The sequence below is a fragment of the Leptopilina heterotoma genome, unplaced genomic scaffold (genome assembly GCF_015476425.1).
Source record: "Leptopilina heterotoma isolate Lh14 unplaced genomic scaffold, ASM1547642v1 Lhet_95, whole genome shotgun sequence".
Lineage (NCBI taxonomy): Eukaryota > Metazoa > Arthropoda > Insecta > Hymenoptera > Figitidae > Leptopilina > Leptopilina heterotoma.
Genome location: NW_025111202.1, coordinates 1,253,816 through 1,268,950, shown reverse-complemented (window position 1 = coordinate 1,268,950; position 15,135 = coordinate 1,253,816). Strand labels below are relative to the sequence as shown.

The 15,135-nt window shown below is 24.7% G+C and overlaps 1 protein-coding gene across 2 annotated transcripts in view; it reads right to left on the bottom strand.

The window, feature by feature from the left end:
• Window positions 1-15,135, bottom strand: part of LOC122512126 (scavenger receptor class B member 1) — a 31,468-nt gene that overhangs the window by 2,938 nt on the left and 13,395 nt on the right. For both annotated transcript variants that reach the window (XM_043627791.1, XM_043627792.1), the window contains 2 exons: window positions 2,634-2,725; window positions 1,753-1,913 (listed from right to left, as the gene is read on the bottom strand). In XM_043627791.1, the coding sequence (XP_043483726.1) occupies window positions 1,753-1,913; window positions 2,634-2,725 (253 nt within the window). The remainder of the gene's footprint in view (window positions 1-1,752; window positions 1,914-2,633; window positions 2,726-15,135) is intronic.

The following is a 15,135-nucleotide window of genomic DNA, read 5'->3' as shown; positions in this document are numbered from 1 at the left end:
CACACTTTTATATCAGATAAAAATTTCGTATTATATAAAAATTAAAAGAATTAATTATTAAGTATTTTTTTTTAAATGATAATTATTTTATACTAAAGAAAAAACTGTAATTGAGCAAAAAAAATAAAATTATTCAGAAGCACTTGAAACAAAGAAGAATTACATATATTACATTACATCACAAACACGGTAAAAAAAACTGCTAAATATGAATAAAAAATTTTGTTTGATTAAAAAAAATAAGGTCATTGCTTTTATCCATCTATATCAAAGAAAATGATATAAATCATATAAAATGATATAAAAGAAAATGATTTAATGATATTTTGTTGTCTCAAAGGAACTATAAGTTTCTAATTCATGAAAACTTTTTTTAATATCAATACATTTCATTTGAACAATGAATTTTTTTCGATTCTATAAAAATGCAAAAGATTTCTTGATTCAAAGAATCTGTTCCCTGGGGGTAAACATATAGTAAAAATTTTGTAAAGAATAGAAATAAAGGAAAATAAAAAATAATCAAGTTTATATATTTAAATGTATGAGAATATTTTCAACAAGGATTGTTCGAAATTAAATTTCTCTTTCGTTGAGTTATTCCGAATTCTATACTAATGTATAATACGTAATATTATTACATATTACGATGTAATACCGGCTCTTACGGGATGATATACATATATAAGCAACAATGTCCACATACAAGTTTTCCTGTAAACTTCCGTAGAAAGTGAGTGTTTTTCTCATTTATTGGACATATGCAATTCAAAGTTGAACAATAAACTAAATTCTAGGAATGAGAATTTTCTATAAATTGATATTTAATACTATTTTTATGCCAATATCGAAAAAAATTGATAAATGAATAAATCGATGCAAACGTTTTTCAAAATTTAGAATCCTTTGGGATTTGTAAAATTAAGAAAATGATAATTGAAGATGAAACAATATAAGAAATATTGTATTTGATTTTTATAAGAAATGTGTTAAATATATTTTTGCAAATAATTTGAATTAATTCCAATCAGAATAATTATGAAATAAATGTCCCCACTTGTACTCATATGTTAATTAATTTATTGATGTCAAATTTCTTAGATATATGAACCGTTATTAAAAATAATTTTCACATTTCATTCTGTTTAATTAAAATTATAACAGATGAGGTTTAAAAATTTTATAAATAAAATAATAAGGGATTTATTTGACATAATTTACACTTATAGAAAGTTGAAGTAGGTATAGAAAAAATTATAATTTAAAAAGTTTAAATATAGAAATCGACCCAAATTAATGAGATTATGAAGAAGCATGCAGATTTCATTGAATAACACTTAACGGTTCTATAGTTAAACGACTAATGTGCTTTTACCATCATCACCTTTTCTTTAATCTTGGAAGATTATTGATAATTTTCTTTTTATGAGACATCATTTTTTTTAATTTTATTGAACTTTGATTTTCTTTTTATATTTTTAGAAAAAAATTAAACATCTATTAAGATCTGACATGCGTTCTTTTTATTACACTTGATTGAATAAAAATGATTCAGTATACGCGATAAGTTGTGTAAGGATTTTATAAAAAGTATAATTATTGACAATATTTTGTTAGTTTTTATATCAATAAAATATGAAATTTGTAATTATAAAAATGAGAACGAGAAGTAATGGAAAAGTTAATAAACAAATTTGTATTTGTTTTATGTTCTAAAATTTAAGGAATTAAATTAATGATATGTTATATTACCTGTAGACAAATGGTCCAACTTCTTGGAGTTTCGGTTTCTCGTTAAAATTTAAAAAGTTGTCAGCATTTGTAACGTTAAATATATATACTTTGGTGAGTCGAACAACACCGGGTTTTTGCCAGTATTGAAAAGATAGGGATCCATTCCATAGTCTTAATTGCTGCAGTAAACGAAATATGTTTCAATTAAAGATTCATTTATTTTATTCTCATAATATCTAATGATTATTTTAATATATGTTGCACACATGTTGAAAGTATAAATTCTTTTTTTATTCAAAGATAAAGAATTATCAAATTAAATTATAAAGCGAGCCCAGTTAATTAAATAATAAACCTACTTTTGAAAATAGAAAACTTTTATGACTTGTTATTTAACTAAAAACAAACTGATGATTGCATAAGCGACTCGAAATAAATCTCATAAGGCATTCGCGATATTGAAAACGTTTTCCGCATTTCATTCTAGTCGAATCACTTGTGTATAGGTATAATCGTACACCAACATACTTTGTAAGTCAGATAATCACGTTTCTAATGCCCGATAATCGTTCACGCCAAGTAAGTTTATCGGTCAACGGATTCTAGGCATGAGAAACGTGAGCCATTTAATTATACTCATCCTGATGTAGATTTTCGAAAACCTATTTAGTTTTACCCATTTAGATATATCGCGTGAAAGTCGATAGATATTTATTTTCAGTGATATTTAGTTTCATTGTTAACAATTTAACAATTCGTCTTATAATGAGAATTCAATTAGATTTATTAATAATTTATTGCTCGCAGATAATATACTTTGAATGCAAACATATATTACATTTTTGTGATTTCAACTGCAATTTATAGTGGAAAATCAAATGGAATTGAAATGTACTCACTCTTAAAATAACATAATCAACCCAAGGTATACTGCTTAAGATAATGCCAATAGTAAGAGCCAAGATACCAAAAAGAATAGCTGCTAATCTACCTGGAAAATTTATTAAAAATAAACAAATCATTAGTATCTATAAATTTATTTATATACCATTTAATTGAAACAAAAATGTTATTTTCAAATTTCGTTTTTTAATATTGAAAAAATGTAGGTCGAAAAATTATTCGTTAATAACTACAGAAACCTTCATTGCTTCTTCGTGCCAATGTAATCATTTAAAGAAAGTTGGATTAGAAAACGTAATTAGAAAACACACACAAATCTCTAATATAATTATTCCGTAATAACAATTACAAGTGTGTTCACTGGAGTAAAAATCATTTGATAGAAAAAGTATTTTAAACTATTAAACAATCTATACATAATATATACATATATATTTATTAGCACGATAAATTCTGAATAACCATTTCTAAACTAGATGAATGATGAATGAAATTACTCACAGTCAATGAAATTGTGGTAAAGAACTTTACAAGCTCAAAGATTAATTCAACTTTTTCAAAAATCCAAGTATCATAATCTGAACTACTTTCTGGGATTTATCTCTTTCAACAGAGCAAGAAGAGTAAAGTAAAAACAGTGGAATTTCTGTTCAAGAGAAAAACTATATGTGCTTCAGTAAAGTAGTAAAACGAATCAATTCTTGGACAACTATTTTATGATACCAAAAAGCGAGCCAAAAAGTTTTACTGTTAAAGGCGCAACAGAAAAAGAAATCATATTTTTATTCTCAAGAAAAAGTGTTGGTTTACTTTTGTACTGCTCTACTAATTCAATACTGTTTCTAAAAGTTTAATTTAACACCTTTTTTTAAACTTATTTAATTACGTCTAATATTATTTACCACACCGTTAATTTAATTCAATTGATCTTGAATTTTTTTTTGCTTGCATGTCGACAGACACAATAAGTATAACAATTGTGTAATAAGTAATTATACACATAAATTATAAGTAACAATTATAATAATAAAATAAATACATCATCTCTATATGGTAAGACCGCATGTCAATGGCAATGATAATTAAAGCGAACAATGACCTTGAAAAAAACGAAGGACAGATTCTGAGGGCAGTTAGTAGAGAGCAAATACCTGCAATCGATTACAGTCTTTGGTTCTGTATTAGAAGTAAGAGTTAATTCGACAAAGCAGGTGCATTTTTGATTTCCTAAAATGTTCAATTTTCTGTTTACTTATTTCATTTTTGAAGGAGATATTAATAAAAAAATATTTACACTCTGAAGTTAATGATGTAAGTAAAATTTTCACCGATTGACTTCACAAGACACTGTGTGATTTTAACACTAGAGGGTGTTAAATTAATATACATTTTTAAATGGGGTTAAAATAACACGAAAATTGTGTTAAAATTAAAACAACACCATCTGAAAAGTACACGCAACAAATTTAACACATATTTTTTTCTGTGTTCTGAAGGGTTAAAAAAAAGAAATTTAAAATTTTCATGTCATCGTTCCCCATAAGCAGGTGTACGATATCGAAAGAATATATTGTGTAGAAAATAACAATGGGTATTTAGCAAATTTATGATATAATTTATGGTCGTATGTCGCACCGGTGCAACAGTAGCAGTTTATAAGTTTAACATTAGATACTTATAGCTATAGAAAATACTGCGCCTGGATTCTGAAGCGTTCATGTTACATACTTGGCGGATTGCATAAACTCCGATCTCTCCTTTCTCGTCTCATGCCATTGGCAAATCATTTTAAATCATTCGTTTTCTTAATTCGTCCTTAAACAGATTAAATCCTCAGTTGCCAAAAATGAGAACGAAAAAGGAATTACATACATCTATAATTATATAGTATATGTAATAAATGAATTATTATAATTCATTCATATTTATCATATACAGAAAATTCTATTAATTTTATTACATCATACTCATCCTTAAATTATGATGACTAACAAATTTATTTTGATTAAAATAAGCGCATAGTTATAAACCGAATACATACACGATTTATTTTCAATTCATTCACTTTCTTAATGGACCAACTCATAAAGTCAGTTCAACTATTTTTTACATTCTCAAAAACATGTTTAAAATTGTGTTCACTGTCGCATTCAGTGCTTAAGTTTTCATTAACGTAACTTTATTTACATATAAAGTGATTCAATTCTTTGATAGCAAATATTGCGTAACAATTTTTGTAATAGAAAGTAATATGTTTCATGGAAGGTAAATCAAAAGTAATAAGGAATTTAACTTTATAATTATATGACGATTACCTGGACAAAATTATTTATTTAAAATAACTGTTTTTCTTCGTTGTTGATTTATAGTTGCGTCTTGCTAATTACTTATTTAAGCGTAAAATTCTAATTGACTGAAAATGATATGATTAAAGAAATATGGAATTGAATTTGCGTTGGAATCTCCATATCTCAAGTTAATTGAATTGTGCATTTGATTTCAATTCCTCTTTTCAACGTAGGTACATTCTGAGGTCAACGGTTTGCAAAGTCTATAATTTTGTAAGATTATGTTTCTTGAATCTGCTCGTATGCAGGAAATGCAGAAATGCTACAGCTGTAACCCGTGTGCATCAAACTGACACTTCCATTAAAAAAGAAAAAATATAATTTCTCATCCGCAGGAACATGAGGTATACGAAAATGATAATTGTGCAATTTATACAGAAAGTGATGAAAAAAGTCAAAAAATTTAACTTAAAAATTTTAAATAACATTTGAGAAAAATTACCTTTTACTTCAACATTACGAGGTCAGGGTTGCCACAGGTCAGGGAAATCAGGGAATTCAGGGAAAATAAGTCGGGGAAAGTAGAATTGGTCAGGGAAATCAAGGAAAAGTCAGGGATTTTTATTAAAGTACTGGAAGAAATTAAATTTCCAGAATTCATCCCAATGGGAAATGCCAGTGTAGTGCCGATGCTCACCACTGGCTTAGTACTCAGACGATTGTTCGGCGTAGTCTAGCCGAGCCTCGACAATTAGTGCTGGCGCAGTACAGAATTTTTGTTTCGCCAAAGCTTGGACAAGGCTCGGCGGCAAGTGCTGGCTGAGTATAGAAAAATTGTTCACAACGCTCTTTGCCAACATTGCTTTTTTGACATAAACTTGAAAAAAATTATAAAAAAAGTTTATGAATGTTTATAAATATAAATTTATTGAAAAAAATTAATATTTTACTTTTCAGTTGTTCATTTTTTATTCTTGTCAAATTTAATAATAACAATTTAACACAATTGTCTAATTTTGTAAATAATAAATTATTTAAACAAATTAAAATTATAAACAAAATTTAAACTTTAATCTCAATAATAATTTGGTTCCTATTAAAATACTATTATACTTCTTACTATGAATAAAAAATTATTAAAAAATTACCACGTAATTTAAGAATTACGTAAAATGTTAAATGCAATAAGTAAAGTAATTTAATTTTTAAAAATTTAGTTTAATTTATTTTATTTCAATTTATTATTTCTAACGTATCCCTATTTTTTTCTCATCTTTGACTCAATAATTGTATGTCTGAATGATACTGAGATATTAAAATTTTACTGCACACACGTGTCGTTAGCATAGTGGTTAGAGCGTTAGTCTGTTAGTCCGTAGGTCGTAGGTTCGATTCCCCTCGTCAGCAATTTTGTTTATTTTCATAGGTTTGCGATATTTCTAGATTCCAATCGTCAGGTACTAAAATATGAAAATCTAATGCACACTTACTGTAATTGTTTATTATTTAATTTTTAAATGTTATAAACAATTTTTTTCTACTTCATTTACTATATCCATATTGTTAGTCTCCATCTTTAATACAATTTCTTTAAGAAGAGAAATATTTTTTAATATTATTTACCATTTTGTTGTTAAATTATTTATAATTATTAATTTACGACTAATTAATAACAATACGGCATTTATTGCGGCAATATTCTCAGCCAGCACTGGTCCAGTGCTGCGCCAGCGCTGTCTGGCAGCACTGACAGACAGTACTTCGGCAGCGCCAGACGGCGTTATCATCCCAGTGCCATGCCAGTGCTGGCTCTCAGCCTTGCCGCCAGTGCTGCCAGTGCTGGCGCAGTACTACGCCAGTTGTAAATTTCCCATTGGGATAATTATTTTTATTTTATTTTTTAATATTATATTTAATTAATTATTAAAACTCTTGGATTTATAGAAAAATATTAGTTCAAAACACTAAAAAAAATTGTATTTTAGAGAAGTTACAAATGTTTGCAAAAATTCAATTTTATTCAAAAATTTGTTGATAAAATTCTTTATGAGAATTCAATTTTGAAAAAATTCATTTATTCAATAATTTTTTCTTGTTTGTATTTAAATAATTGAATTCTCATAGAATTTTCTAATAAAAATTGTTTTAAAAATGCATTTCAGATAAAAAATTTAAAACAATTATAAATGTTAATTTATTTATTTCCAAGAATGTTAATAAAATTTTTTAAATTAATTACATTTTTCGAAGAATTTACTTAAAATTTTATTAAAAATAATTGAAATCCTGAGAAGAATTTTATTATTTAGGAAAATAATTGAATTCCTAAAAAGAATTTTATTATGTTTGAACAATATGTATTTAATCTTTTTCTTGAAAATAATTAAATTTCTACAATAATTTGTAACTTTTCCAAAATTAATTTTTTTTAATTCTTCTATAAATGCATTATTTTTAATAATTTTTGCAAAACTTCTTTTGGAATTTTCAAATTCATTTGTTTAGAATTTACAATTTACAATTTAAAAAAAAAAAATTCGCAATTAAAATTTCTCAAAAAAAATAATTCTACAGAATTGTTAGTTAAAAAAATAAAGAATTCAGATTTTCAAAAATTTCAAATTCAAACCTTTTCAAAATTTAATTATTTCTAAAAATTCACGCTGTATTGCTTTTAATATTTAATTATTATCTAAAATTTTAACTGAAATTCATTTTTAAATCAATTTTTGATAAAAAAATTCTACTAGAATCCAATTATTTAAATACAAAAATAAATAATTTATTAAATAATTTGAATGTTTCTTAAAATTGAATTCTAATATAGAATTTTGTTAACAAATTTTTAAATAATTGAATTCTTTTGACGAATTTTTATAAATTTTTAAGAATAAGTAATAACATTTTTCGAGAAATTTGAGATTAAAATTGTATTCAAAATAATTGAAATTCTGCTATGAGTTTTATTATTTATGAAAATAATTGAATTTCTAAAAAGAATTTTATTACATTTATTTTAAATAATTGAAATCCTGTGAAGAATTTTATTATTTATGAAACTAATTAAATTCTTGCAAAGAATTTTATTACATTTTTTTTAAATAATTGAAATCCTTTGAAAAATTTTATTATTTAGAAAAACAATTGAATTCTTGCAACGATATTTATTACATTTTTTTTAAATAATTGAAATCCTGTGAAGAATTTTATTATTTATGAAAATAATTGAATTCTTTTGAGAAATTTTATTAAAATAGTACCTAGTTTTTGAAAATACTTGAATTTCAGCAAAGAATTCCATTATTTGTGAAATTTAATTGAATTCTTGCAAAAAAATGTTTTAAAATAATTACATTTTTCGAGGAATTCATTTAAAATTGTATTAAAAATAATTTAAATCCTAGGGGAAATTTGATTATTTATGATAATAATTGAATTCTTACAAGGAATTTTATTAAATTTTTCTAAATAATTGAATTCATGTGAAAAATTGTATTACTTTTATAAAAATAATTGAATTCTTGCGAAGGATTTTATTAAAATTTTTGTAAATAATTAAATTTTTTTTTGAAAAATTTTATAGAAATTTAAATTATTATAAAACATGACAGCTCGATATCTTCATGTTTTATAATAATATTCTTAAAAGTTATTGAATTTCAAAAGATTTAAATTTGAGAATCAATATTGTGAAAATTTTGTCTGGACATCAGGGAAAAAGAAAATTAATTTTTTGCGACAATCCTGGAGTTGATAATTTTAAAATTAACAGCATCTTTGAAGTTAGTTTATTGATTTTACAGTTTTTAGTGACCATTAGTGACAAACGTTGAAACTTGACAAAAACACTGTCATTCTCATGTAATAAGTAGTGTATAGTGAAACTTTAATACTTGATCATTATAAAAGGGGTTTTATAGAACAGGATGCATTTACAATTTCCTTCTGGGCCTAGATATTACCTATCTTTATATACCTATACTAATTATCAGTTCAAGTACAAAGTAAACAACGAACAATCAAGTAAAAAGTGTGACTTGCGATTTCTCTTTATATCAAACTACCGCATCTTAAGAAATTAATTTCTAACCAAAAATCTAATAATGTTCTGAAAAATATATTTTTTAATTTCATCCCTTGTCTAATTATTGAATTTAAAGCCACTTTAAATGTATAGGTATCCTATACAACCATATGAGTACAATTTCTTTCTGTTGAAAAAGTACATTCTTTTTATATTAAATTTTGTGACCTACTTCCAGCTCGATTGCGCCTACATCCATTCATCAAGGACACTCATTTATTTATTCTGTAATGAAAAACTGATTTTTAATCATTAACTTGATTTTTGTAAATAATTTAAAGTAAAGAATACCTGTCGAAAAATGACTGTTAAAAATCAGAGCAATGTGAAAATGAAAGTAGCGAAAATCTAGTTCTAAGTCAATTTTGCACAAGAGGGCCTTGGCTGTTTGAAAGAATTTCGCAATAATTAATACTGGAGTTTGAACATCGAAGATTGCAGCTGACCTATAAAATTTTGTAACTGGTTTCCTGATTTAATAATACGCTTATAAATAGACATGGCACTATGAAATTCAAGGAATTTCATTCAAGGCAGAATTTTTTTTTTTTTGCGATTTTGATAAAGTTGTAAAGGTTAGAATAAATATTAAAAGATGATGATGAGTTTTTAATAAACAATTTGAATTTGAAGAAAATAAAAAAGGTGCTAATTCCAAGTATTTGTATGTATATATGTATACTAAGTATATTATTAAAACAGTTAGTTGGTGTTTATATATTTTCCCACTGGATAAATAAGAAAACACAAAAAGTATTATAATGAAGAAAGTTTAGGAACGCAAGAAAGATGAGAGTGCCGTTAGAGAATGCACTATCCTTCGTCCTCAATTATATCGACTTCTTACGCGAATGGCACTTGCTATCTATCCGCAACTATCTTGACAATCACAACAACAACATGACAGAGAGGATTGAACTTGCACACTTCTATCTTTGATAATGAAATCTCTTTCCTTTTACTGACCTCCTTTCTCAAATGCAGAACAATTTTCCTCTCTTTTCTTTATGTACATGCACATTCTCATCATTATTTTCATTCAAAATCTATAATCTAATTTTACTCTTTCGATAACGGAAAGAATTAAATTGGAACTCTTGGAATATTTTTATTATTTACTATTAAGAATCCTCCGCTAAAGAAACTAATATATTCTCAGATGAAAAATTAATTAATACACTTCACAAAATTGTGATAAAATATATTCCCCACTTAATAGGAAACTAAAATCTCAGATGCAGTATATATGTGAATAAGGCTGAGTTAATCGGTAATAGCTTCAAGAGTTCAAAAGGTTTGACCTACAATTCAATAACCTAGATGACCTAGATGTATTTTCCAACAGGCTAAACAAATCGAATCTACTCGAATAATGCACCTATCTCAAATAAGAAACAAGTGTCTTACTTAAAGTCATTTTTAGCATATTTTTTATTGAAAACACTATGAAAATGTATGTTGCATTTACTATGACAAACATACAATCTTATTTGTAAAAAAAAAAGGTTTGACGTCTACCTCATGTATTATTATATGGAAATAAAAACAGTCGACTTTAGTGATATTTACTAAAGAAATTAACCGTTATATTTTAAAAAATTTAAAGGATCCTACTTGCAAAAAACTTTTCGAATCCGTTACAATTCTCTCGGTTGTGTATAAAGAAATTTTTTTCCATGCACAAAAGAAGGTAGAAAATAGACAGTCTAGACTTTGAGTTCAATGATCTAGACATTCTTAATTTATCGTTTCTGCATTCAATTTATTCTCCAAAACAGTCTATATTGGACAACTTTTTTTTTTTTTTTTTCATGAAATAAATGACGATATTTTTAAATTTAATTAATTGACGAGGAAACTTATATTTTAGCTTTTATCATTTGGGAATTCCAAAAGAAATGACAAGGATAGTAAACTGTAAAAATATAAAATATTGCATCAAAATAAACCAGGGTTGCCACAAGCTTTTGCTCTTTTCAAATTCCCTGACTTTTGCAGGTTTTCCAGGTTAAAAAACGAAATTTAAAAACGGTATTCCAGGTTTTTAAAACGAAAATTATTCGAAAACATCAATAACTTCATTTTTACATAAATATTTAATCATTTTTTTTTAAAGAAATTAAAATATTCAAAAATTTGAAATTCAATTACATCAAGAATATTTATTATAAAACATGAAGATATCGATCACTCCGAGTCGAAGACTCGGACTTTCTTCATGTTTTATATTAATTAAAACTTGCTACTTTGTTACTGCAACTTTTTCAAAAATTATTTTCATCACTACGATTATTCTTTTCTAGAATTTTCAACTAAAATTCTTCAATTTTTTTAAAATAATTTTTGAAAAAGTTCTTTGTGAATTTTCAAATTTTTTTGTTTATAATTTAATTTTACGAAATTTCGATTATTCTGACATTCTTCAATTAAATATATTAGAAATTAAAAACTTCAAAGAATTAAAAAAAAATTCCATTAAACTTATTGAGAAAAATTAATTCTATAGAACTCTTAATTAAAAATATGAAAAGTTTAAGTTTTCAAAGATTTTAATTTGAAATTCATTTTTAAATATTTATTGGAAAATTCTACGAGAATTTAATTATTTAACTATAAAAATAAATATTTTATTAGACAATTGAATGTTTCTTAAAAATTGAATTTTCATAAAGAATTTTTTCAACAAATTTTTAAATAATTGAATTCTTTTGACAAATTTCAATTTTAATAAAATTTTTAAGAATAATTCCACAGAATTGTTAGTTACAATGTGAAACTTTCAGATTTTCAAAGATTTTAATTTGAAACCTTTTTAAAATTCAATTATTTCTAAAAATTCACGCTATATTTATTTTAGTATTCAATTATTATTATCTACAATTTTAACTGAAATTCATTTTCAAATAAATTCTTATTAAAAAATTCTACTAAAATTCAGTTATTTGAATGAAAAAAACAATTTATTGAATAATTGCATGTTTCTTAAAATTGAATTTTTATAAAGAATTTTACCAATATTAAATAACTAAATTCTTTTGACGAATTTTAATAAAATTTTTCAGAAAAATGACATTTTTCGAGGAATTTGATTAACATTATGTATTAAAAATAATTGAAATTCTGCAATGAGTTTTATTATTTATGAAAATAATTGAATTTATAAAAAGAATTTTATTATTTACGAAAATAATTGAATTTCTATATAAATTTTATTATTTATGAAAATAATTGCATTATTGGGAAGAAATTTAAAAAAAATTGTAAATAATTAAATTCCTGTGAAAATAATCGAAATCTTGACAAGAATTTTATTAAAAGTTTTGAAAATAATTGAATTTCGGAGGAAAATTTTATTATTTATAAATATAATTGAAATTTTAACGACAATTTTTGTAAATTTTTAAACATAATTGGATTTCTGCGAAAAATTTTATTGAAATTATTTTGAAAAAAATTGAATTGTTACGCAAAGAATTTCATTAAAATTTTTGAAAATAATTTTATTCTTTAATAAGAAATTTAATTAGAAATGAATTGAAAATAATACTGAAACTCTAATAAATAAATTGTAGCAAAGATTATTTAAATAATTAAATTTTTTTGATAAATTTTAGTAACATTTTTAAGAACAATAACTTTTTTCGAGGAATTCCTTTAAAATTGCATTAAAAATAATTGAAAGTCAGCATTGAGTTTTATTATTGATAAAAATAATTGAATCCCTGTAAAAAATGGTATTATTTATAAAAATAATTGAATCCTTGTAAAAAATGGTATTACTTATGAAAATAATTGAATAATAATTTGTAAATAATTGAATTCCTGTGAAATTTTTATTATTTATAAAAATAATTAAATGTTTGCATAGAATTTTATTAAAACTTTTGTTAACTAATTGAATTCTTTTAGGAATTTTTATTAAAGTAGTAGATATTAAATATTATTGAATTGAGGAAACTTTTTGAAAATAATTAAAATTTTGCCAAGAATTTTATTTAAATTTTTGAAAATAATTGAATTTCTCCAATCATTTGTAATTGCTTCAAAATACAATTTGTTTTAGTGTTTTTAACTAAAATTCTTCTATAAATCCACTATTTTTAATAAAACTAGTTAAATATATATTAAAAAATTTAACTAACTTCAAAAGAATTTTAGTTTTTAAAATTTTTTTAATCCAAGTTTTTTTATATTTGTAATTAAAATCAATGAAAATTGAAATTTTTCAACATTTTAAATTAAAATCTTTTGAAAAGTTCATCTATTTATGAAAAAATTGTAAACGCAAATTCCATCGTAATAAAATTGTACTGTAAAAATGATATTATGAATCTTTAACAAGTTTACCATTCTCACTTTGACTATATAATGTTCGTTATAAAAAGGTTCTTTATAAATATGTAATTTAGTCGCATGTGGCGAAAAAATATAATTTTATATAACGGTTACATTTTATTGCAATTACTTAAAGGCCGCACCGGCCGCACTGGAATGATAGACTCGTAATCATGGAATATTTATAAAAAGACATTAATAAGGAGAGCAAAATACCCCAAGAAGAAGGAAAAGAAAAACTTGTTACAAAGAAAGTAACAAGTTTAGAAAGATTATTGTCAAGTACTTTAGTTCAGCAGACTTTGATGGTTACATGATGTAATTTTGATGTTATTTTTAAAAAAATGTGTAGTCTTCAGAATGTTGGTCTTTAAGTATAAGCCAGACTCCAAAGTACAACGACCGACCGGTTCGGCAGCCAACAAAATGATCAGTGTTCTTCCAGTTCCAGCATCACACTCAATGTGAGAGTGAAAGTGCTCTGAAAATATTGGTGTGTGAGTGTGTATGTGCAAATAGGAACGTACAGGTGCACTGACAATCCAGTGCACTGAAGACAGTTCTATAGTACATATAGAAATTTTGCAAGGCTGCCTGGCGTTTATGCGTCATTCGGCCACCAGTCCCACCAGTACATTATATGCTTCAAACTCTCACGTTTTGTAACCCTCAATTAAAAATGTTTGGTCAGTCAAGATTTTGTAATCAGCCTTGCATCCACTGTTACAAAAAGTATATGTACCACTGACACAGACCCGAGATCCAAATAGCAGAATAATTTTCAACTGCATATATTTGAGGGTGTTTATTTTAATTTACAACTTTTCGAAAAAATAATTAAAAACAGCTATTATAATATTAGACATACATATTCGATAAGAAAATCTCAGACCCAAAAGATCGCATCTACTTAATAGCTAATTTTTATATTTATATTATGAAGCAAAACCTGTTTATATAATTTATTACTCATTTTTTCAGAAATATAGAAAAAGCGTCCTATCCTTAAAAATGACAAGAAAAACTTTCAAGTTAATGCTGCCATTATACTCCCGATATTTACTCGACTAAAATCATTTGTATTTCTGAAACACAATATTTAATTTAACAAAAATGTCAAGGTCTTTCAACTATTTGATTTTTCTACGAATTTCACTTATACCATAAGTTAATGCTAATCGATTCTTACGCAAAATGCTGCTTTTATAATCGGTGAAAAGTGTATTGAATATCTTACATATGTGTAAAAATAAATTTCTCATATACAAAAGTTAATTCAGTACTTTTGTTCCCATCTAAACTTTTCATTTTTTATTCCTTCATAAATTATAATATTGCAATACTCACATATAAATCACTTTCCTACTATACAGTCTGTGCATATTGTCAGTATATGCAATATCTGTTAATGCAGTGTACGGCTTTTGAATCGTTTTTTAAAATAACATATATAAATTATGTATTCGAGAGCTAACAAAAAGAAATTTTAAGCAAATAATAAAATACGTAGATTACTTAATAACAATAAAAGTCAAAATGAAAAAAGGACAAAACTATTAGGTTCAACATCTGAAAGTTTATAAATACAATTACAGCATTTTGCACGTACAAGCAATACGTTAAATAATTTACCTAATGAAAGTGAAACACTATTTTTATTTTAAACTTAACTTAAAATAAATTATTTAAGAAAAAATATAATTCTAATTCATAATAATAAATTTCCATTTTATTTTCTTCTCCTTAAACAATTGACTTGAAGCTTGCAAGAAATATAAATAGAATATGGTA